The sequence below is a fragment of the Semicossyphus pulcher genome, unplaced genomic scaffold (assembly GCF_022749685.1).
Source record: "Semicossyphus pulcher isolate SPU_LCO1_2020_fin unplaced genomic scaffold, fSemPul1.0.p SCAF_11, whole genome shotgun sequence".
Taxonomy (NCBI): domain Eukaryota; kingdom Metazoa; phylum Chordata; class Actinopteri; order Labriformes; family Labridae; genus Semicossyphus; species Semicossyphus pulcher.
This window is the reverse complement of record NW_027211615.1, coordinates 6,473,995-6,498,880: the sequence shown is the minus strand read 5'-3', so window position 1 is coordinate 6,498,880 and position 24,886 is coordinate 6,473,995. Positions and strand designations below refer to the sequence as shown.

The 24,886-nt window shown below is 41.4% G+C and overlaps 1 protein-coding gene across 1 annotated transcript in view; it reads right to left on the bottom strand.

The window, feature by feature from the left end:
• The window catches only part of cnih3 (cornichon family AMPA receptor auxiliary protein 3), an 84,988-nt gene extending 63,388 nt beyond the window's left edge, over positions 1-21,600 (bottom strand). The window contains exons 1-2 of the mRNA XM_069656826.1: positions 21,429-21,600; positions 1,568-1,636 (exon numbers count right to left, since the gene is read on the bottom strand). Coding sequence (XP_069512927.1) covers positions 1,568-1,636; positions 21,429-21,506 — 147 coding nt within the window. The 5' untranslated portion in view covers positions 21,507-21,600. The remainder of the gene's footprint in view (positions 1-1,567; positions 1,637-21,428) is intronic.
• Between the last annotated feature and the right edge of the window lie 3,286 nt (positions 21,601-24,886).

Here is a 24,886-nt window from a genome sequence, read left to right as displayed (position 1 = left end):
CTTTCAAGCTGACGGTCACTTTTGATGGTCTTGAGGGATTTATTGTAATTCTGTGGTTCACAGGAGAGAATCTGTTTAAAGATAAAAAGATGATATTAAACAAAAGTATTTTAACTGAAATATATTTCTTTTGTGTTGATTCTACATTCATTTACTGATTTTACATTTAAATATCCATTATTACAAGCTTCAGTAAGAAGGGAAAAAAAGCGATTCATTGCGGTTAATCACAGCAAATTGTGCGATTAATTAGTTCAAGTGTTTTAATTGATTGGCAGCCCTAATTTTGTGTTGATTAAGCTTTTATATTTTCAGTAATTGTAGTTGAAGTTAGTGAAGTAAAAAGTACAGGTTTTACTTTTGTTGTATTTAAAAAAAACCTCTGCAGGTGCCTTAGTGCTGCTCTGCCTACTCTACAGTATATCCTGTGTTTTAATAGTGTGCTGTGCTATGGCATCGTATTTACCTTTACTGTACTTTGGGAGAAGCAGAAAACAAATTTCCAATTAGGTAGAAAAAATAGTCAATGTCGCCTGATATTATAGCTTCACTCTGGAGTGCAGTAGAGTAAATACACTATTAGAATAATTAAGTTAACACAAGAAACAAGTCAAGCATGAAATTCATTTTAGAACAATACATGTACAGAGTAACTTTCCACCACTGGTTCCTACTTATCATTTCAAGTCCCTCCAAATTAGTCACCAAATGCGCCTCCATACTTCTCCTGAAGTATCTTCTGATTGGTCTTTGTTCAGTTCAGCCAATCATCTCTGGATTTCTTTACACCATGTGATGGAGAAAAATAACACTTCCTCAAAAATAAAAACGATCCCCAGTATGCGATATGATCAAACAAGTATTTAGTTCACAATCTGACATGCTTCAGGGTTCACATCATTATATTGCGTGAGCCTCAAACCAGTCCCATCACAGGCCACTCACATTTCTGCCTCGAGTTTTTAACAATGTCAAATGCAGCTCTGTGATCATCCCTGTGATAAAAGTTAGCCAGAACTTTGTTCCAACCGTTTGGACATTTTGCCCTGCCCTGAGTCTTGGGTTGTGATTTCAATAGAGGTTACACATGGCTTGCATTAGGACTGGGTAATGTGAGTGCATACAACCAACTTGAGATTACATGTTTAGCTTTGGTTGTGGCTCATCTCTTGTATTTTATTTATATTTGGATTCAAGGTTTTGTTCATGAAAGATGATTCATTCATACTTTATGCTTTGGCCTGAAGCCTTGTAATAGGAGTCTACTTTTGAGCCAAGAAGTGAGGAGAGGAGGGAGTACAAAACTAGTGCGTTGGCAGCTGCTTGATTTGAAATTAATGGAGAAAGAGAGGAGAGAGCAGGAACGTCGAGACACAGAGAGTGAGGGATGAGATAAAGAATCTCCTGCTGCAGTGTTATGTGTTAATCTGTTTGGCCTTCAGCAAATAGATTTCTTTTTTACGTATGAGCCAACTATACCATCTGCAACTAAACAATAAATAATTCAAAGGCACATGTACAGAAAATATTTAGTATGAATGATAAACAGCAAAGGGAGAAAACCTACCGCATGGAGTGGATTGCCCTGATCGATCGGCACCTTGAAGTCGGCCTGGAGCTCATCAAACGCTGTAATCTGTGAGAGAGAGGAAAGAAGTGATGAGTATGTAATCAGTAAAACAGCAGGACGATGAAGAATAAAACTTCTCACTGCTGTTTTTCAGCCCACAAAAACACGAGGCAACATTATCAAGACTACATTATTACCATGTAGACTATCTTTCATTCATTTTCACATCAGTGAGCGACACAGACGGTACGTAATGAAGAAATGATCATCTACATGATGTGTGTCAGGAGCGGCTGAGAATAAATCTAATTAAATGTTTCATTGAGTACGGTTAATGTTCACTAAAAACTACATAGCCCAGCTGCACTAATTAAAATATTTTTTAAAGGTACCAATAGACAGCCTTGCAAGCAGCTCTGTAAGGCTTTAGGTGTCAACATACGAACATGCAAACATGCTCACAGCGACGATATTTTAAGTTATGCACGTCTAAAGTTTACAATGTTTAGCATATAATATTTTGCAAATTGTAGCACAGCCATGTCAGTGACAGACCATCATCCATCCATCATCCATCTATCCAAAAGCATTGCTTAATGACCAATTGATATGTTTGAAAAAAATACCGAACCTCTTTTGAAAAGTTACCCATTTTTGGTGGATCAGGTTCTTTTCATTCAATAAATCTTTCAGATCTGGAGCCTTCAGCCTTACATTCAACATGTTCCAATTTAACTGCTGCATGTGTTAATCCAATATAAGTTTGAAACAATAGTTTATGAAGAGCAAAGGGTTGGACACACAAAAAAGAGGAAGCAGGAATACTAATTTGATTTAATTTTAACAAACAAAAAAAAAATAGCATGCATGCAGGTTCTGGTTTCTGTTCATGATTGGATGAAGGACACTCAAAAGCAAAAACTCAAGGGAAGACAACAACAAAGGATCTGAGCTGGTAAATCCCTGCATGTCCCCCCTGAAACACGGCAGGGAGGGAGACATGCCCGGACTTGTTTACTGCACCTCAGAGACATCAGTGATCACCGACGGACTCTTTTTATTGTGTGTGCGTCCATGAACATGTAAGTTAGTTCTGCACTGATGTTCATGTTACTCTCTGTTAGCATCGGCTTTGGACATGAGTGTATTTTCAGCATGTTGTTACACAATATGCCTTTCCCCATAACTCCTAGTCTCGTGTGGTTTTGTTCTTAGCGCTTTGTACGTGGGGTTTAGTGGGTCCTCCATCGGCCGTTTCCAGATGGTACAAAACGCTGCTGCGCGTCTTTTAACTGGCACACGTAAACATGAGCACATTTCTCCCATTCCAGCATCACTCCACTGGTTGCCCGCACATTTTAGGATCCATTTCAAAATTATTTTATTTGCTTTTAAATCCGTCATTGGTCTTGCCCCGCCCTACCTCTCCCTGCCTTTGACATCTTGTAAGACATTGATTGTATTTTAAGTTCTATTTTATTTTATTTTAATTTTTATTTATTTTTATCTGTTTCTATTTATTTATTTGTAACTTGTGCCTCGTGTGAGCTGTGGATTTTATGTCCTTTTTTCTTCTGTACAGCACTTTGGTGGTGCTTTTCAAATAAAGTTGGATTGGCTATGAGACCTCGTGGCCAAATCTCACAAGTTGAAGCCCAGTTAGTTTAATTAAAAGCATGATTCAGATGTTCAGACTAAAAATCTGAAACTGGACAAAAAGTTAATAAGCTGTCTAATTCATAAAATCGTTAATATTGTGTTGACTGCTGTGTGTTGGTCATGTTAAATAAAAAGTACATGATGCAACTTCTTTAGGGTCAGTTCTTATTGTAAACATTAAACATTTGGATAATGCACCATTCGAATCGAATCGGATCGGAAGTCAAATCAATCGGGATGTTGAGTTGGTGCTCCAAGCTGCTGAGTTCAGTTGTGTGTAGGTGACCTTGAAACCAGCAGAGCGTCTCCGATTCATTCTTTCAAGTATTCGGTGCTTGAACTTTTAACTTTTTGGGTTCGCTGTAAAGCACTACTCTGTCAACACGGGACCTTGTGAATCGTAATCGTATTGAGAAATCCTTATCGATACCCCGCCCTAGTCTGAGGAACCCTGGAGAAAAAGTCTTTCGGGCATTTGGTAGACGGCTCAAGGATGGCAGGCCTGGGGAGTTGGAAGAAAGTACATGGCAGGTTTATAAAAGGCTCGGACATTTCCGTGAGATGCATATGACGTGACGTCACCTTGTTAACAGGTTACGTGAGAGTGCACGTCCAGCAGGAGTGAGAGACAGCGTCGGAGTTCATGTGCTCTGCAGTTAGTTGAGTTGTTACCTGCATAATTGCCTTCTTTCCTGTCCTTCCTCACTCTGTGCACTGTTATTCCAGTTGTTGAGTTGATGACATAAAACGTACGTGTTAATTGCTTTGATGTTTATAGTCATATGCGTGAGTTGATCATGCCCTTGTATTTCCTCAGCTGGATGAGTGATGTTTCTCTGCATGCTCATGTTCCATTGTCTGATGCAAGTCTTGAAGTTATGTTCAAACTGTTAATAAGTTAAAGCAACAGAACGGCTGTGTTTTTACCGTGTTCTCGAGTTAATTGAGTGCATGTGGCGATAATAAGTCCGTGAGCGGACGCCATTATGCAGTAGCCATTTTTACCAGCGGGTGTCGCTATTGCCATTTATATAGCCTTATACATTAAGCCTAGTACATTAAGCTGTTTAGCCAAATAGCCATGTTTACCTTTGTATGTGATTTCTGCTAAAGAAATAACATAACAGTTGTATGTGTTAAATGGGAGCTGGTTGTTTGATTTAATTTCTTTTACTGTAAGTAGATGTCAGTGTATTATGATCCTTGACTGTAATATAATAGTGCCTTATTTTGTTTATGTTTATTTGTACTTACTGACTGGTGACAATTAGGAATAAAGACTGGAAACTAAGCTGGAAACTAAGGCAGTATCAGATAACTACGTCTCCTCACTTCATTAATGTATCCTGACCGATACACCATCCTGTTTACAGTCTAAACCCATAACGAACTAGCCCTACCTTATCACCTCACAAACAGCAGGGGCAGGAGACAGGTACAGATAAAAGCCCAATTTCATGCCAACCCTCACGAACTCTCCCTGCATTCATTTCTGAATAATCAGAAAAAGGAAAATAGGAAAATTCATGTGAACACCCCCTCCAATTTAGCAACAACTCAGTCGACATACTTGATGACATATTAAGCTAATAAATAGTGACAAAAGTAAATGTGAGGTGGATTGATTGACAGATGTCAGTAATACAAACATCTGTAGAAACATGCAGTAAAAAAAGTCTGTCTTTTGATGTGCAAACAGAGAAGGCAAGGAAGAGAAACGAGGCGACGCAACGAGCACGTAATGAAATGAGACATCCATGCTTCAGAGCCATCCTTCCAAAACAACATCATTTCAATCGGACGTGTTGCACAGCTGCGTCCACTGTCCATTGTTCTGTTAAGCTTATCGCTGTATTTCATAATCTCTGTCAGATGAACCTCACAGCGATCACGGCGACGAATATTTTTGTGTTTGCACGTTTCATAAATTGCCGCTGTGTGTCACACATCTTTTATACATTGTGAGTGACCAAAAATGTTCTGTGATACACCTGTGCATCTGCGCTTATAGCTCTTCCGGCAGACTGCCTCTCTGCCATGCATTTTAGGAACTGAGACATCCTCCAAGATGATGCGCAGACATCGATTTATGGGTCACGGGCAGGAGGGCAGAGGAGAGAAGACAAGGACGCACCAAAGAGAGGAATAAGAAAAGCCCTATCCTTCAGTGTATGAATATGTGAATGACATACGGTGTAAGGCGCTATAACAGTGAAGTCCATTTACCCTTCAACTATAGGCAAGTCCCTCCGGAAAGTCTGCAGATATGCAGACTCACAGAAGGGGCACAGTTTGGCATTGAACTGTCCACATCAGAGCCCTCATGCACTTGATGATTTGACAATGGGACAGCCCTGAGCCCTCGCACACAAAGTGAGAACACGCCTCAAAGTCTGTGAGTGTGGCGATTGGGACCAGAGAGGGCAATGCAGAGGGCTGGGGGTGAGAGAGCGTGGTGGTGGGACTGAGAGGCAAACTGTGACACATCTGCTGAACAATCCAATCAACCTGCTGCACTGTCAGGCAGAAACAACCTTTCACTTTGACATTGTGTGTTGCTCAAGTTGCTCCACAAAGAGACATAATGTACATTACACATCCTCATATCAGAGCCAGCTACTCCATCCTTGTCGTGTTTGTCACAGTCTGCTCCAGTTACAAATGTTGGACCCAATCTGCACCAAAGACACAAAACTTTCACGTTCATTTGCCCCTGCCGCTCACCCACTGCTGCGCAGCGGGACGGCTCTAAGTAATAATGTCAAGTAATGATGAACAGCAGAATATTTGCAACAGTTCCATTGGTGTTGCGTGTGTTGCAATGGAGGCAACTGCAGTACAAAGACAGATGTCATTGCTTGACTCGTTGGGCCTCAGGAGGAAAGTGTGAGGGAGACATTGCAGGAGGTATGAGTTAACCAGTGTATGAGTTACATTGTGTGTCTGCAGCATAGACTGTAAAAAAGATGGACGACATGACAGCTCCCTAAAAGTGAAGCCAAAACATGTCGAGCGCCCCCTGCTGACTGGCTGCACTGAGCTCATAAAGCCCGCCTCCTCCATGATAACAGATGGGACATGAGTCAAACTATAAAATCAAAATACACTCCAAATATATCTCTACTGCAGCTCTGGCTCCAAATGACGTCACAAGTACAAGATGGCAGCGCCTATCACAGGCGGTATTTTGGCTTCTCTTTTGTAAAATGAGAGCTGATAGACATGCGTCGTCCATCTACATATACATTCATTTGTCTGCGGTTTGTGTGGTGTGAAATGTTACACACTGTGCTTTATAATGAAGAAACAGTGCAGTGACGTGACTATGTACATGTAAATGTGTGTTAGCCCAGAATGGGGAATTAAGATCAGAGAGACGGCAGAGGTTCGCACCAATCACTGATTATTTCCCTGGGCTCGCCCCCGCACTGACAGGCAGCTCTTTACATGTTATTTCCCAGTGGATCCCAACAGTGATCCTGGCTCATTGCCTCGCTCTGTTACAGTGTTAACCTCCCCCGGGCTATTCCTCATGGGCAACTGAAAGACACACACATGCGCACAGTCTTCATGGGTGCATAAATCCAAGCATGTTGAGAAGTACTCTATGTACTGTATGACGTGCACAGGAACACTGTGCAGCAGGAATATGTCTCCTAATATGTGCACCACATGAGAAGAACATTATAGACTGGATTAAATACTTAAAGGATCATTTAATGTAGTGAAACTCTGAATGTCAGTCAGAGTCAGTTGTCTCTCTATCGATAGTATTGTGCTCAAAGTAATTGCTTAAATGTGGAAGCTAGGGACGAATACTCGAGTACTCGTTGTTGACGTCATTATTCGAGTAATCTCTATTTACTGATTCTACATAGAAATGTAGAATCTGTAGGCAGGGATGAGGATATCTGAGAAGGCAAGTGTTCTGTTTGAACTACCCTTGTAGTCCGGGTAATATTGACCAATCACGTATCAGCAGGCTGCGGCATATGCAGGAAGACAGTCCATGAGGAGAGCAAAAGCAGAGGTAATGCCATCCCGGCTCCCGTCAGCGTGATCTGTCAATGATTTAGCTTCTTATTAATCTCTATAAACAGACATCTGCATGCTAACAGCTAACAATCTGCTCTAGATCTAACATTTAACTTGAGATAAATTCTCTTGACACTGTGTCACGAAAGCCGTTCAGCGTTCAGATTTCCGGACTTCCTCGAATGCATCCGATCACTCTGCCCTCCGTTCAACAAACAAGCATTTTAAAAGTTTTCTTCTCCTCTTGAGGACAGACCTGACAAAGCTTGAATTTTTACTTCTTACAAATCTGCATCATGATGTTGAAATTTGGGCAAAGGTAAGACCCGTTAATAACAAGTCAATCACAAGAGAACGGTTTCTCTTTCTGTAACAATGCAGCACGCGGAAAAGGAAGTCTTGACGGGAAGTCGATTATCGCTTACCGCCCGGCATGTTCACCACTGTATCATCTCAGACTACCCGCACCCGTGCATGCGTTTTTTTCGGCTAAAGTAGTTTAACTCAGTTAGCTTACATGCACCATGTCAGCCTTGGACAAGAAAAGTGATGTCTGGAAGTACTTTGACAAAAAAGACAACCATAACGTGCTGTGTAAGATAGGTGGTGTTAAACTTGTACATCATAGAAACACTAGTTCGATGCTTAACCACACGCGCTTAAAGCACAAGGAGACGCAGGCAGACAACAGGCAGTCATTTGCTAGCCCTGTTAGCACACGTTGTGATGATACCAGAGCGGAGAAGATTAGCCTGCTAATAACGAACACGGTGACTGTACGTTTCAACATTTCTATGTAGAATCTGTAGATAGAGATTACTGAACCCCAAATTGCTTGCACAGCCATCAGTGTATGAATTATCTCCTGATTGGCCCTTTGCCATCACTGTGTGTGGAAGGGTGAATGTGACATGTGGTGTAAAAAGAGCTTTAATGTGTCAGAAGACCAGAAAATTGCAGTCCATTTATCGTGGCAAGAACAATGCTTTATTAGCATTCAGGATCAAGGCTTAAATAACATGAATAAGACCCATATTGTAATAAGTAGGTTATCTTTAAGGGAGAATCCATCCTAAAACTGAATTTCAGACACCTTGATGTTTAGTCCGTCACGATCAGAGGCAGTATTTGCCCCTGAGCTGCAGACCGCAGGACCCAAACTCAAATCTGTGGCGTGCTGTGAGGGGGGATTCCTGCTGAATGTCCTCGGGCAATGGCTATGGGTTTGTGTTTGCAATTGCAGTTCTATTTTGATGTGGAAGTTGACTTTAACAGACTGCTTTGATGTCAGGGATGGCTGGCAGCAGCAGCAAGCAAACTGGCACCCGGTTCTTCTCTCCAGGCACACTGAATTGGGCATAAACAGTGTGTTTCAAAGCAGACCTTGGCTGCTTGTGGACTTACACCTTGCAGCGTGTGTGTCTGCGAGGGAGAAATAGGGAAACAGAGAGGCTGAATTGTCTAGTTTGTTGTTCTTTTGTTTTGTAGCTGTGCTCATTTTACATGCTTTCCGTCAGCTGGAGCTATAACTAACCATAAACATGCTCTTCCCTCCAAGTGGCCTTCAAGGCATTCATTTGGAAAAAAACAAGATTAAAAACAACAACAGTAATCAGAGAAACCTCCACTCTAATGGGAAAGACTACAAGGTCCACTTTAATTATTCAAAGCCTTGTCTCAATTATTCATTAGGTTTTTAAACCCACTCAGTACGGGTTAATTTTTTACACAACCATTCCTTACTAACCTCTGACGCACAATTTAGAACCTGATGAAGCTGGTGCCAAACACAAAGTTTAATATGCAAAAGGTCATTGAAATCTGAACGGTTCATGCAATCTGTCTGTTTCTCTGCATTAACTAATATGATGCAAACTAACATAGGCTGTCCAATTTTCTCTGACCGGCTAACCAGGACTGGGAAAAGAACAGGTTTGAGTTAGCCTGTGTTGGTCTTCAAAGCTGCAGTAGGTAAGATGGAGACGAGAGCGGACTTTGCTTCAAAATTTGAAAGATCACAACCTCCAGGTCCCTCCCCCTCTCTCTCTGCGGCGCTCAGTCCTGCCTCCAAAGCCCTCCCGCAGAGGAGGCTGTCAAGCGCGCATACCAGTAACCACAGCAACTGAAGGAGCCAGATATACACTATGTAAAAACATAAAATGACAACAAGTGCAGCCGTTGTATTACACCACCAACACTATCGAAGCAGATCCACATCAAACCAGCGGAAATCAGTGTGTTTGCTGTGAGCTGTAATCAACAGCTAATTCTATTTAGCAAAACCAGCAGCACTTAGTTTGCTAACAGAGACTGTGGAAAAAACAGCGCCAACTAAGCAGTAACACACTGATGTTGAGAACATTTAGCCGTGAGAGCACAGGCACACAGAACTATCAGGAGGAAGTCTGAAAAGGTAACACTGCCTGGGCACTTCACAGAGATATTTTCAGCCACACCGCCATGAAACAACGCTGAACAGCAGCAGCGGGAACAAGCTAACGTTAGCCCGGCTGCAACACCAACGTAACACAACGTCACAGTAACCGCAGACATCTTAGCAATGTGACACAAATACAGCAGAAATGAAGCTGGGGTAATTACCTGTCGAGCAGAACTGTCTAACTCAGCTTTTTAATCCTTTCAGGTCCTGTAGCTCTCTCCACCTCGGAAATGCCACTTCATGTTTACTCTCGTTTTCTTTCTGTCTCGGTCCAACTCTTTCTTTTTAGCTTGCTTTTCTTAATTTCTCTACTTCGGTTCACTTCGGTCTTTGTAGTGTTTTTTTCATTCCTGGTGGTTGTTTTTCAGCCTTTGTGGATACAAACCAGCTGACGCTGCGCACACTGAAGAAATTGAGCTTGACAGTGTGAGCATGCGCCGAGGAGTGGTGCTGCGCAGCGTGTGATTGACAGCAGCCTGAGAGACTGCTCGGCTCTGATTGGTTGTTGTGTTTCAGGAGCGTTGGATTCTTACAAATGCCATTAGGAGCAGTAGGAGGAGCCAGAGGAACAGATTATCTCTCTCATGTACTACTGCATGTATAAAGTGACAGTTTGAGCAATTATGACATAAAGGTAGTTTTAATAATGTTACCTACTACAGCTTTAATGCTTGTAAATCATTTTTAGTAACAGCAGGTTTCAGGAAGCAAAAAGGCAATCCAAATGTCTGGCAATGTCCAGCAAGGTTTGGATGCCTTACAGACAAATCCATATGCAAGGATCTCACTCGGGGAAGGATTGCCTGCTTCACATACTGATGTTTTTTTTTTTGTAAAGTCGAAGAAAAAAAATCCCCTCTCATTCAGACTTCCCAGAGGTCACCGGTTGTCCATGTGCTGGGAGCTGGCTTGCGTTTTCATCGCTAACATGCTCCTGTCAGTGCTGGCCTGTATCTGCGCTGAACACCTTGGCAGCGGGAGACAGCTGGAGACGACAGCTTCTCAGATGCTAATAAACACTGCTGGCACAGTTAACCTCTTCCTTCACAGTGACGAGATCAAATAAAACAAATCCCTTCCTTCCAGAACATTTCTGCATCAGCATTCTGTATGCATGATTCAGCTGTCAGGGCTCTCTGCAAGGCACCACAGCTAGAAGACGAACACATACGCTTATGTCTGTCACAAACAGACCCTCTGACCAGCTCAAGAAATGATGCTGCAGTGACAATCCTGCAGGACAATATTTGCTTTTCTCCTGTATCAATAGCAGACCTTACATAATCATGGAAACATTGGTTCAATCTGCACTAGCTTCCTGAAACTTACAGGCTGTCAGTGAGAAGAATATCTCGTTTCATACCTACACTGGAGATCAACAAAGGCAGGCGTCCAGCAGAACAGTCTTAAGTGATAATAATTACTTATAACTGCAAACTGGCTGTCAGAAGAAATGTAAATGTACAAACTAGTGATTACTGCCTGAACCGCAGCACACAGAGAGACAGAATCAGCAGGTCAAGAATGAATCAGTATTTATCAAGAAAAAAAGGAGCTACATTCATTGAAATAATTCATCTTAAAATAACTGCTAATGTCTCATATCACCATGACAAGTGATTGTATGTCAGGGTAGAGTTTACAGCCTGCACCGTATTTCCAAACAAAAATCACTATATCACTAAACCAGCTCTACTGGATTACATTACCAATGGCCTAACTACTATCACTATTTATTTTTATTTTTTTGGGCATGTCAATATGAAAACACGGCGGCTAGCTTGCTGATGCAGTCCGACATAACATAACTGGCAAGAATAGCAATAACACCTGAAATCAGTTCCTGCTGCTAAGCTAACAGTCACTGAAGAAAAAAATGAAGCTTTAAGAGTAAAATTAGGTGTTAAAAATATTTGTGTTAAAAGCATTCATCAAGCTTTCAACAATGCATCAGTGTATCATACATGGGGCGCCCGCTCTACCAACTGAGCTAAACCAGCGCCCCATGTTTTTTTATCTTTTGTACCTCACACAAAATAAACGTCTCTGTGCATAATATCTTTCACTTATTAAAGCTATACTACTAAATTGCCTCTGTTGTAATAGAAGCAGAGGTGACTGATCAGGTAATCTGAGCAATGCAAAAAAAATCCAGCTACACTTACAGTTTCATGTGAAAACAATGAAACTTTCACACGCCTAATCTGACCCTGGTCTCACTACAAAAGGATGTACAACATGCGCACATACTTAGAGATCAAACAAATGAATGATTTAATAAATGCACAAAGAGATCATTATTATTTGATTATTTTCAATGCTGCTATCCCTTTGTTTTCCTACACCACTCCACTACGCTACATGTAAGAGTGGATTTTCTCCACTCCTTAAGAAGAAATCAATGAAAATCCAGTAGATTCTAAATCCATGAATCCTCACAGGCTTTATCTTGTCAATTATAATCACTTGGCTCAGAGAGATGTTCACAAAATTAACATACCCACAAAAGAAGGTCGAAATTGTCTGATGTTGTCTGATGTGGAGCAGGTTAATGTGAACAGTCAGGGCTTTGGAAGCCTGAAATTCTCTAATCAAGCCTGGTCCTGACATTCAAAATGTGATACGACTTCTACTGTGGTTTCTGTAAAATTGCCACAGGACTCTTCTTACATCATCAATGACCTATCTTACAAATAAGATTAAAAAGGAGAACTCATGTGAAGAGCTGGTGTAAAAGAAGTTGAAACAAGGAGAAATAACTGAAAAGAATATAGGGGGGGAACAGGGATCGCCCGTGTAATCCTACATTGTGCGCACGGTGCAGTGGAACAATAGAAACAGCGTCGTCAGAATGATGGATGAGGAGCCAGCAGGGGTTAATGAACACAGATCGATGCTGAGCCAACCCGGCTATATACTGAATGCCACCTCCATTATAGCCTCCGGTGCCTGGTGCCAGAAAGCCCTGTTGACTGTTTGCTTCATTGAGATTACAATCAATTGTATCACCTATGCATTTCTTCCCCCTGATGTCTTACTAGGGCACCTTGAGCCTGAGCTACTTCCCAGTTTGCACAGTTCAGGGGAGCGTGGTTGAAAATCACTGTGCTTCTGCATCATATTATAATTGCTCGGTGAAACAGAGGACAAGAATTCACGTTTTTTCCATCATTTATATGCATGTTTGTGACATTTGTCTCTTTTTTACTTTAGTTTTCTTTCATATTCTTATGTCATCTCTTATATGGGCTTTTAGGCAGTCATTTTACCTTTACCTTTTACCTTTGCTGAATTGCCATTCCCCCTTTTTTCTCACCTTAGTCCTAGCTTATAATGGTAAATAGACTCTACTTATATAGCGCTTTTCTAGTCTGGCGACCACTCAAAGCGGCTTTTACACTACATGTCACACACTGGCAGCAAAGGCCTAAGTGCCAATCTCCAATCAGGATCTACGCCCATTCATGACCGATGGCTATGCCTTCAGGAGCAATTTGGGGTTCAGTGTCTTCCCCAAGGACACTTCGGCCATGTGACTGTACCAGTTAAGGATTGAACCCCCAACCTTCCAATAGAGAGACGGCCGACTCTACCACTGAGCCACAGCCGCCTTCTGCCATGATTCAACTTGCCTAACTTTGACTGAATCACAAGGTAAGATCATCAGTCAGCCTAACAAAGATCAAAGCAGCAGCTTCAGGATTCCAATGATTTCTTTCATTATTTCCACTCAAAGTCTTGTTTTTACTGTTCGGATGCTTAAATGAGTTCTGGGTTCTTAACCCTGCTGTTTGAGCATCTGGCCACAAAGAAGCTTTTGGGCATTTTGCTGTCATTTACTAGCAGACAGAAGCGACAAATAGGCACCTTTTTGGAATACAAAGTTAATGGTGAGCCATGATAAGTTTTCGTCTCTGGGCCTCGTGAGCTTTTTTATTATGTATAGATCAGATTGAAATACTGCTTCATAACATTGGAAAAATACAGCTGGTCACCACTAACCTATAGACTAACTAGCTGCCAGAAAAAGCTACATTTAGACCAGTGCCAGATTTTAAAATATTCTGTGCTTTATTATTTATTTGATTATACCATCTAACACAAGGGCTGGGTTTAAAAAAATAAATTTTTCCGATTCAAATCGATTCTCATTTGACCCAATATCAATGTATAAATCTAAAATAAAAATATGCGTAAAAATATGTCTGATCACTCCGCAGCACGATTCAGCCGAAACACAGTGAGGGAGACATGCCCGGACTTGTTTACTGCACCTACTACGGAAACACCAGTGATCGCAGACTGACTCTTTTTATCGTGTGTGCGCCCATGAACATGTAAGTTAGTTTTGCTCTGATGTTTATGTTACTCTCTGTTAGCGTTGGCTTTGGCTGCGATTGTATTTTCAGCATGTTGTACAGTATGCCTTTCCCTATAACTCTTAGTCTCGTGTGGTTTTGCTCTCAAATCTCACGCGAGTTGAAGCCCAGTTTGTTTAATCAAAACCATGAGCCAGCTGTTCAGACTAAAAATCTGAAACTGGACAAAAAAATCATAAAATTGTTAATATTTTGTTGACTGCTGTGTGTTGATCATGTTAAATAAAAAGTACATGATGGGGTCAATTCTTATTGTAAACATTGAAAATGTTGAAAATGCACCAGGTTAGAGGTGCATTGATATTGAAACTGAGATACCCCCAAACAAATCGATATTGATAAATCCTTATCGATACCCAGTCCTGTCTAACACTAAATATTATTTACCTTGATTTTCATACATCGTTATCAGCAAATATTGAATGAGTAAATCATTTCAGACACAGCTGAAGACAGTTGTAACAAGAACGTTAAGGGGTAAGCGGATTGTACTTCATCTTTATCTCGTTGCTGTTATTAAGACATGAATAATCCAGATGAAACTTTCAGTGCCCTCCCCAGCACCAAGCATTTCATGCTGGAACTGAATTGATCTGTTCTTCTGTGTCTTGTTAATTATTTTTTTTCTTGATCTCTTTCTCTATTTCCTGCCTTTGTAACTCGTGTTGTCAGAAGCCCGTCTGCCAGAGAGGCTTGATCCATCTCAGGACTGTTCCCTCGCACCGCCAAGAAACTTCAGCCTTCCGACAGGGAACTGAAATGTATTTTCTATCACCCCTGTGTTCCTTTGATCTCGCCCCATCTGTATCTCTGCCTACTCGCAGCTATGCATCTGCCTTTTCCTTCCTTTTCATGTCTCATCATCATTTTGTACTCTGCTCCAGTCATTTATCAAGCAGCCCAATCTGTCGTGTTCTGATCTCCCAGTAAGACAAATCTGTAGTCTCCCTGGCCTTCCCCCCTTTTTCTGCTCTATCATCCCATTACTCCTGCTACTCCTTTCATTCTTCCTCCTCAGGCAGACTCTGCATCATCCCCTTTTCATCTGTCTTCCTGAGACTTTGTCCCTTTCCTCTGGGGCTTGACTAGAATCTCCCCAACAGACCCCTACAGTAGATGTTGGATGCGTTACAGAACACAGGGACGAGTGAAGGTCTCCAGCAGGCTAAGGAGAATAGCACAAAGCACGCTCGGCTTTATTCCACACGTTAATATCTGTGTCTAAATCTTAATCAACTTCCTGACATTTAAAATTTAAAAAATGTATCTTTATATATTTCCTTAAAATCTATCTTCCCCCCCTCCACACCCGATAAGCGTCTCTCTTCACCCTTCACATAGCAACCGGGAAAAAAAACCCATTTCATTTTGCTCCATCATCTGAACACCACAGAGACAGTAACAGATGAGATGAGGGAGCATTATGGTTGTTCAGTGTGAATGATTATTCACACGACACCTCTGTTAAACCTGTGAATGCCCTGTACTTGTCAAAATCTCAGTGTGATGCAAAGTCACACTGAGATCGGAAGCGACACCAATGGCAGTGCTAGCTGAGCCGCTCTCCTCCAAATGCATCCTGAAGTGTGCGTGAAATCCTGATGTGGAGTGTCGCCTTGGTGTTATTTAAACCAGCGTTTGCTTTGCGTGCAGTAATTTAAGTGAATAAGTGGAAGGCAGAGGACGGAGAGAAAAGTGGTTTGGAATAAAAGCGTTCGTTCCTCGCTGCCCGGGCCACATTAGCCTACAAGACAGCAGTCGGGCTAAAATGAGCAAGCTCCAGTTGGCATCCCAGATTCTCCCTTTCTCTATGCAATGTGTCTGAATCCTGTGGCCTTTAAGTACTCATGTGGGCACAGTGCAAAGTTAAGACAAATCAAATCTTCATTCTATTTTATTTTTCAGAATATTTTCCACCTATTATGGATTACCTGCCCTGGGTTTAGAAATTATTTTAATCTACAATTGGTTATGAGACAGTCCCCATTTTATACTGATGCTTTTATATGACCTGCAAAAACACACCACACATCAGCAAGAACATTGTCACTGTCTGTATCGTTATTCTTACTGCCTGTGCCTTTTAGTGAACAATTTAAGGCTTGCAGACCTAAGACCCTTTACCTTTAAACATTTAGCAGGGAGTGAGGCAGGTTAGGGTTAACAGAACCTCAGATCCCATCGGCTAAAGTCCAAGACGATATAGCCTCTGGGATACAGTGGTGAACGTGCCAGGCGGTAAGTGATAAACGACTTCCCGTCAAGACTTCCTTTTCCGCGTGCTGCATTGTTACAGAAAGAGAAACCGTTCTCTTGTGATTGACTTGTTATTAACGGGTCTTACCTTTGCCCAAATTTCAACATCATGATGCAGATTTGTAAGAAGTAAAAATTCAAGCTTTGTCAGGTCTGTCCTCAAGAGGAGAAGAAAACTTTCAAAATGCTCGTTTGCTGAACGGAGGTCGGATCCATAATTTCTGATGCATTCGAGGTAGTCGGGAAATCTGAACGCTGAGCAGCTTTCGTGACACACAGCGTCAAGGGAATTAATCTCAAGTTAAATTTTAGATCTAGAACAGATTGTTAGCTGTTAGCATGCAGATGTCTGTTTATAGAGATTAATAAGAAGGTAAATTGTCGTCAGATCACGCTGATGGGAGCTGGGATGGCATTACGTCTGCTTTTGCTCTCCTTACTGACTGTCTTCCTGCATATGCCGCAGCCTGCTGATACGTGATTGGTCAATATTACCCGGACTACAAGCGTAGTTCAAATCCACATCCCTGCCTACAGATTCTACTATGTAAACTATTCTACTAAATAGAATCTGTAAGTAGATTACCTTGCGACAGTCACAACTCTTTGTTATTATGAAAACATAAGAAGATTCCCTTCAGCTGGTGTTTATAATACAGTTTTAAATGTTGTTAATTCCTTATTTATGGTTGAATCTGCAGTTGCAAGTTGTTAATAAATGAACTTTGGTCTAAATGCCATTCCTGATTAATTCACGAGTAATAGAAAAGGAAAGCGTGGGAATTTTCATAACATCTGTTAATTATTAATCACCATTAATAAAGTACAGTTACAACTTATAAACCTATCATGGGATGGTTATTAAAAAGAGATATCACTGAAATGAATCAAATTGATGAATTAAAAAACAAACTTGGGCCATCTGTGCTCCCTGCTGGAACATTACTTGTTCCTTTATACTTAAGAAATATATTTCATACCTCATCTCATATTTTATGTACAAACTACTGAAACTGCTACAATATAATGGAATGCCAAAATGTGTATGTAAATTACGTCAATTTGACATTCTGCCCTCTGCCACACTGCAGGGACAGCCTCTACATCCTACCTGCACCACCCCGGGGCTTCCACATCTATCGTGTGGCTCTGCCAGCTTTAATGATGCTTACGGCCCATTAAGGACTGTGGTTACAATGGAGGAGAATTACTCAGCAGAGTCGGACTGTAGAGGCACCGAGCCGTAAAGCTCAGGGGAGGTGGCAGTTCACCTTCTGTGTTAATTAAAATGGCCTCCTAATTGCGTACATGAGCGCTCCTATGGGTGACTGTGGTGTTATATGTTATGTGATGTGATGAACGCGTTCTGTTGAAGAGAACATGTCATTATATTTCACAAAAGGAATACTCTGGCATACTCATCATCAATATTTCATGAATTATTCCATATTTGAACAAATGTACTGCTGAGATGATGAACATTAGAGTCTGATACTCTAAGTACAAAATATTTCATTAACGCTCAGCCGAACAAGTGAGAAACGATGCTATCTAAGTGCCATGCAACGAAAAGGACATGATGACCTACAAGCATTAATGCACTAGCTTACACTTAACAGATTCTATGGACGTGGATTTCCAGGAAGGCAAGTGTTCTTTTTGAACTACGCTTGAAGTCCGAGTAATATTGACCAATCACGTATCAGCAGGCTGCAGCGTACGCAGGAAAAACAGTCCTTGAGGAGACCAAAAGCAGGCGGAACGTAATCCGCTGTAATGCCATCCCGGCTCCCATCAGCGTGATCTGACGACGATTTAGCTTCTTATTAATCTCTATAAACAGACACCTGCATGCTAACAGCTAACAATTTGAGATGAATTCCCTTGACGCTATGTCACGAAAGCCGTTCCCTACTCCATCGAATGCATCAGATCAATCCGACCTCCGTTCAACAAACGAGCATTTTAAAAGTTTTCTTCTCCTCTTGACAGACCTGACAAAGCTTGAATTTTTACTTCTTACAATTCTGCATCATGATGTTGAAATTAGGGCAAAGTAAGACCCGTTAATAACAAGTCAATCACAAGAGAACGGTTTCTCTTTCTGTAACAATGCTGCACGCAGAAAGGAAGACTTGACGGGAAGTCGTTTATCGCTTACCGCCCGGCACGTTCACCGGTGATCCCAGAGGATATATCGTCTCAGACTGTAGCTGATGGGATCCGAGATTGGCATTAACAAAGCAACGAGGTTAAGGTCCTTAGACAACAGTACCCGACAGTAACTGATCATCATTTGACAACAAACAGAGGCAGATCAGGCAGTTCATTAAAAGCTTATTATGTCGGGTGAATGTTACATTATGTGATTAGAGCTTATGTCAGCTAATGTTAGAAAACATCATTGGTGTGTAAACATTTAAATTAATTTAAATTGTTAAATTGTTCCCTTACTGCTGTTGCTGTGTGCGTGAACAGGACATGCAGAACAATTGAGATGATCCAGGACTTAATGAAACTACTTTATATACATAGAGAGGCAAGAAAGAAAGAGGCGAGAGACTAATGGTAATTTAGTGCTGTCCATACGGACAGCTTCTTTTGTTTTTCCTACCCACTAAAACCATGCACACTAACTTTTGAAGTACAAAGCTGCATAAAAAAGGAATAGTCCGTGTCAAAGTTACTTCCCACCTAAACTCTGTACTGCAAAGATTCAATGCCAATAATTTGACAAATTCATCTACATAATGTTTTCTTACCTGTGAATCATGTTGTGGTTTCAATGGAATTACCGACCTATGCTTAGTTCAGACCTCGGCCCAGTAGAGGGACGGTCATAGTTGAAATGAAAATAATGTAAACGGATATGACAAAGCTAACCAACGCGTCTCTTTTTTTCCTCACAGCTCCCAGATTTGCATCATGTCAGTGGAAGGTAGGCGAATGAAATCTGAATCAGTCGCGCTCAGTGAGATTCCCTGCTTCTAAGCAAGTTCATGAAAGATTTATCAGCAAGTGAAAATGAGTAGAAAAGGCAAACGCATGAGAGCTAATTAACTTGGCTGTATACGTTATGATTGATTATGGCCGATTAATCACTGAAGTCCATCTGTGTGCACTTGTTAGTGATTCTCTGACTTCCATGACTCAGGCGCTCATGTTACCTGCTGACAGGCCGTTAATATGTTTGAGTCAGAGCCGTTCTTTACTCATTTTATTTGCATTGTCTTTTCTCTGTGGCCTTTTTTTTGTAAAGCTGCTTTCCCATTTAAAGACTTAATGCGCTACTATTTCTCGACCCCCATTTTTAAATTTGGCAAAACACGTTTTATGCCCTTTATGTATATCTACTATACGTTAGAATTCTGTCTCATGGTTTTATGCCTGTGCTGTCTTCAACTAAGCTCTCTTTGATCCACAATACACCTCTCGTGTCACCCTGTCTTGCGTTCAAACACAACAGAATTTCAGATGTTGGTTTGACCATTTCAATTGACAACATGGTTATTGGTCATTAAAACAATGGTCATTGAACTTCAGGGTTTGCTAGGTTCTTTCTTTTTATGTTTATTTACGCTGGCTCGTTGTGTTTATAGCTTGATTTTACCCTGGGTAGTTTGACTCTGCACCCTTGCTCTTTTAAGCAATGCCCTGCTGCTCAGGGCATTAAAAACTAACCTTTTGGTCAAGTGGCCTTTGTGACAGCAGGATTCAGTATTTTCAGCATTTCCTTAGATGAGTTCTTGAAATTAGAGGGAAAAAAAGGAGACGCAGAGATGGATACCTGCCAGAGCAGCTGATAGAAGTGAAAGACTAACAGCCACATTTTCCCAGCGTTTGGCAGGTGGCTGATGTTAATGTGCAGCTCCGGCTCTGCTTAACGCTTCCACAGCTCCACATATTCCCACCTCGGAGTCGCTTCCCAATTATGTTCCCTCGCAATGAGGAACATCAGCTTATTATGTTGCATGTCTGCATGTCATCGTGAATGGGAATCAGTGGAGGAGGCATCTCCACTGTTTTTGCCGTCTTAAGCAGAATGCAGAATAAAGAATGGCGCAATGTGGATTATTGCTGAAGCTACAGAATAATGTGTTCCATTGTGATCCTTCCACCAGTGCTGATTTTACATCACAGGCAGAACTGAAGGAGGTGTTGTGGTCCCTGTCCCTCTCTTATGGATCAGGATATATGATGCTTTTCTTTAGCAGTGAAGTAGTCACTAGCATCATAAAGCTGTATAATATTAATTAATAACTACATTGCGATATAATCATGCATTATTATGGCTTTCTGCACTCTCAATGTCCTGGTCTCTTTCTTTCTGCTCTGTGAGCAGACCCATGGGCCGCTGTCTGTCTGACAGACAGAGAGACCAACTATTAGCTGTAATTGCCTGAGGATCAGTCATCCCAAGTGCATCAGGTCTGTTGCTGTTTCTATGCAAAAAGGCAGTCTCAGGGCAATAGGCTGAAAGACCTGACCCAGATCTGTCTTTACATAAGGCCCTGCATGATGGAGATGTAGCTCAGGGAGCAAATAATTAGATTATTCAAATATCATAATGCAGTCAGTCATATTGGCAGTGGTGTGTAGCTGAGCTGAAGCTCGATTAAAGGCAGAGGGTTGCAGAGCGGGGAGATGAGAGAGGGGAGATTACACTCTACAAGATTTTCTAACTGATCTGGAAGGAAGGCGCTTTAATTGATCTAGTATGCTGCACAGGGTTGCATGCATTTCAGCACATCAGTCGTATAAAGTAGCCAAATAAGTGGAAAGACTGGTGAAATGGTGGCAAAGTGGTGAGAGCGATGGATGAATGATGGAGCAATTAAACAGGTGTACACCTGTGTGTTAAGGAAAAGTAAGCAACAACAAAAATCAGCAGCAATGTGAAACACTCTAAATACAAAGAAATACACATTTGAAATGAAGACATGCGCAAGGCTTTGGGCTATAAGGCATTATTACGCACAATTATCACACCTGCGCGTCAGATATGCACACATCCCCGATAATCAGCTCGATCTCTGGTTTTTAAACGCAATAACAGACACTCAAAATATACCTGTTCTATGGTACTTACGTGCCATATTGCAAAGAAGATCAGGGACACACAGAGGACCAGAGACAGCATGTAGCAGAAGGCAGCAAACGTGAACATAATTGATAGGGGAAACGGCTGATAATTTCCCAAAAAAGCACGATCCTGCTGAAAAACATCTAAAAGAAAAAGAGGGGGGAAAAAGGGGGAGTCAGGTAGAAAGTTCTCACGGTGTCATGACAAGCCGATGCGGTACCGGCACCATGACTTCGCCCCTCGCAATTTTTTTTGCCAAAAAAAATTGTTGCAGAAAACCTCTCCAGATGATCAGCCGTGCGCGTCCACCCCGAAGCGGCGATGTGACTCTGAAGTCTAAGCTGGTCTCAAATCGGTGTACTCGGCATGGTCACCGATCAGTGTCCACAGTGTTGGCGAGTTGTCCAAGGAATCCTGGAAAGGCAGCGGTTTTCCTTAGATAAGAGCGGGAAATATTATGAGGAGGTAATGCGCAAAAGCATCCAGGAGAGGTGAATGTTTAGGTAATCCATTCAGCAGCCGCGGAAGAAGCTCTGCTGTATCTGAGCTGTGGTGGTGGTGGTGATCATTTTTGAGTGGAGCTCCTCGCCGCTTCATGTACAAGACGCTTATAACCGCTGTTTTTCCCCCCTCTCCCTAACAAACCTATCAGCAGCAGGGAGCGCAGGAGGGCGCGTGAACAGGTGGATTTAAAAAAGCAGCAGCCGGTGTGTGTTTGTGTAGATAGTGTGAGTGTGTGAAACAAGTGTGTAACGGTGTTCAAATGTCTAGTTTTAAAGGAACTTTATACCAAGGTTGACACTACGTGTAATTTGGATCATGTGAATGCCAAATTACTTGGAGCATTTGGAACTTGCGAGTGGTTCTAGGTCAAGTCATTGATATTTTTTGTAAGAGAGATGAATAAGTGTGGTACATTCTGTGACTTGTGAGTCTGTAACAATTTCATTTCAGTATCAGTTGCTGTTAACCTGTGCAAAAAGATTGGATGAAGCAACATACTGTAAAGGCTTCAGACGGAAATCAATAGGCTACACACATTCACTCCCAATGACCATTAACTTACAGAGTGATCATTTAGCTTTGGGGGAAATGAAGGCAATCACACTGTTTCATTGATGACTTCAAAGAAACTAAGCTTTCTGCTCAGATTGAGGCGCACAGTAAATTTTAAATGGTGGACTGGCGCCATCGTCTGACGCTTTAATAAATTGCATGTAATTGTCAGGTTGGTTGAATAGCCCATAAATTCAGAAAAAAATCACAATAATTTTTGTTGATACCTGAAAAATATTCATGTCTGCTCTGCAAAATATAAAACTATTACAGTTAATTGATTATCTATGTTTACAGTGTAGATAAGACTGTTAACTTCCAGCTGATAATTTCGCATAGCATCTGCATCTTAATTATTATGTTAGCCTACTGTATGTTCCATACCATACTGTGTGTTTTTGAGAAATTGCACTTCGTGGAATGATCACAGTATGTTTCCTGTAGACTACACAGTAGGCCTATTATGACAATAGGCTAATGGTCAAGTCAATTAAATGTGATATAAATGTGGCTATATTTATTAAGCAAACTTTTACAGCAAGATGTATGAGTGCTGTCCAGAGGCAGGAGATTAAACACAATGACAGCATATAAGGGCCTTTAAAAGAGAAGCTGATGTTTAAGATTGACAACCTTCTGTGTTGTTGTGAGATTGTATTGACATCTGAGACACGTGGGATTTTCAGCTAGGCGATAAAAACATTACTTTTTGATCAAACAAAGACTACTTTTTTTTGTAAATTGTTTTCAAGTTTGTAGGTTGAAAAACATTATCAGAAAAATGTACCAGACCTCAGCGTGAGTTTTATTTTGAAAATCCAGTTATTACCGGATTTCAGATATAAAATTCGACGTAACTTGACGGTTAGAACTTGTTGCCTAGCAACAGCTTGTGGCAGCCGGGCTGTTAAATAGCTTTTGACGAAATTGCTGTTATTTCTTCCAAAAACGCAGATTTTAGTACACACAACAAATATGTAAACCGCTGAGTAATGAGCAATAAGTGTAACACTGGGGTTGATTTCTGAAATATTAATCAGAACAGACGTCATGACACCAGACCAAAGACTTGACAGTAAGTAATCAGAGTAAGACCCAAGATGACTGACTTAGCGCAGAGAGATGATGTTCTTAATGTGTAATTGGGTTTTGCGACTTCACAGTGTTGGGAGGACAATTTATAGTTAGTCTATGTAGGCTACAGTAGCCTATTTATCCCCAGGAAGTAAACGCCATACACGCACCTTCAAGACTTTACGGTACATTTATGACGGTGTGTTGACAGGCGTCCTGATTCGGTCTGCTTTTATAGGAAACCTCTTTACAGTGTTATACTCTGAGTACTCTGATAAAGTATGGAGTGTGATCAATTCTGAAGACGATTCCAACAAGCAAATGGGAATTTTACGGTTCATTGCATCATTAATGCATTCCCCTTTTTCTCCACAGCAAAGTGCTCACAAAACAAAACCGAGGCAGAACTCTAAATTTCCATTTTACTACATCAGAGCATGAAGTCTGCACTTTAACCTGTCACTTAGTCCTCTTGTGATGTTACAGAAAAATGCTGCAGTGCAGCTTTTCATTCTCAAGCGGCTAAGATCATCCTTAACCTCATCACACACACACGCATGCACACTTCTGCAGAGTCACTCCAGGTCTTTGTTGCTGTGACACTCCACTACTATGCTGTGACAGCGTTTCTCTTCCCCAGTGCATGTGGCGATATGACAGCACAGACATTCTCTTGGGGAGAGGTTGTTATGTCATAGTGTCAGTGAGAGACAGACAGGAGGCCTGTGAGGAGGAGAGACAGACAGACTGACTGAGAAGTCTGCACAGCTATGGATTAAGGACACTGCTGCGTCATTGGTCAGTATTCAGTAGAAGTATAGGAATAAAATACGCATCAAGTAACCTTTAAACTTAATTAATTATACTGAATCCTAATTGTCCTTTTTGTTACTGAAACAGATCTTACTTTGCTTGCTTTGGACTCCAGCTCTGCCATGATGTACTGTTTATGTTCCTTTGAGTTCAAACCATGGTGGTAACCATTTCAAAAACACTTAGCCTCAACAAAACTAATGAGGATTGAATTAGTGTTGGAGTGAGTTTGTAGTTATCCCCACTTTTTTAAAAGATGAAATCTCTTTTTTCTATTTTTGCAAGGGACCTCCCTTAAAACACGATATGTCACCCGGGGGGGGAGCCTTACGTCCTGCGTGTGGTGTGTCTGATGCGTGTTCTCGTCGGCTCACAGCCTCACATTCATCTCGTCTCGTCAGTTTTCGGCTAAGCTCGCAGCCTAACCTACAGGAGACCTCACGCCTCATTGTAACTTCAAACAGAAATGATTTTTTATTTCTTGTGATCATTGATTTACAAAGATACACAGATTCTACCTC